We start from the raw sequence: 909 nt of genomic DNA, 5'->3' as shown, positions 1-909 counted from the left end.
TTAAATAGCGCTTGTAAATAGTAGTCTAACAGCTTGTTTAGCAACATCCGCCTTAAGCCCTTTAGGATTAAGCTAGTTAACAAGCTTGTTTGCTTGGGTAGAGTGACGACTTCTGTAAGCAATTATAACTTGTTGTTTTTTATTAGCTAACAAGCTTATAGCAGGCGACTAATCTGCGCTGCGCTCTCTGCGTAGTAAAGGGCCTAATTAAGGATAGGTACTTCTTCTAAGTACCCTCCTTAGTTAGGTTAGGTTTTAGAGCTGCTAGATACCTATAGGGAGGGGGCTGTCCTCCCTATACATAGTTTAAAGAATTTGCTAAGCCCTGTAGCTGTTAGTTAAGCGCTTGAAAGAGCTGCCACTGGTAGTTACAGGTGCTCTTTTGCCTATTTAGGGAGGGGGTTGTCCTCCCCAGCAATACCACAATCTTCTGCCTCTCTCTTAACATACTCTTTTTCTATGTGATTAATGCTAAACAGGTTCAGGTGTGAGACAAAGCGCTTGTGAGCCTCTCTGGGGAGCGCTTTTGTAAGACTGTTGGCTGGCATCTCGCTCGTTTTGAGGTACGTTACCTGGAGATTTCCCCTGGCGTACTCTTGTTTTAACTACATATTCTGGATATCTACATAGCGCAGCCAAGTAGTAAGCTGCTTACTCTCTTCTACTACTAATTACATTGTTTGTTAGTTGTTGCAGAAAATCTCCTACAGCAACCCTAAGTCTAGCTAAAGTTCGTGTAGAAACTGTTTAAGAGCTGCTGCTTCCTTAGCCACATGCTCTAACGCTAATAACTCAGCTTTAGTAGTCAAAGTCGTCACTGTTAATTAACGTGCTGCTTTCTAGATAATTAGACTACTAAAGAGCTGCACAATATACCCCTAAGAGGAGCGTCTAGTCTCCTAATCGTTA

The 909-nt window shown here is 42.2% G+C and overlaps 1 protein-coding gene across 1 annotated transcript, besides 2 other annotated features; it reads right to left on the bottom strand.

Annotated features, from left to right (window-relative positions):
- Positions 1-909: part of a mobile genetic element that runs on past both edges of the window.
- Positions 1-909: part of a mobile genetic element that runs on past both edges of the window.
- Positions 387-548, bottom strand: EKO05_0006753 (uncharacterized protein; the record flags this gene model as incomplete). Its single annotated transcript, XM_059636871.1, has 1 exon — positions 387-548. The coding sequence occupies one exon, from the start codon at positions 546-548 to the stop codon at positions 387-389; it is 162 nt and encodes a 53-aa protein (XP_059492854.1).

The sequence above is a fragment of the Ascochyta rabiei genome, chromosome 11, assembly GCF_004011695.2.
Source record: "Ascochyta rabiei chromosome 11, complete sequence".
Taxonomy (NCBI): Eukaryota; Fungi; Ascomycota; class Dothideomycetes; order Pleosporales; family Didymellaceae; genus Ascochyta; species Ascochyta rabiei.
This window is presented reverse-complemented; position numbering and strand designations above follow the sequence as displayed.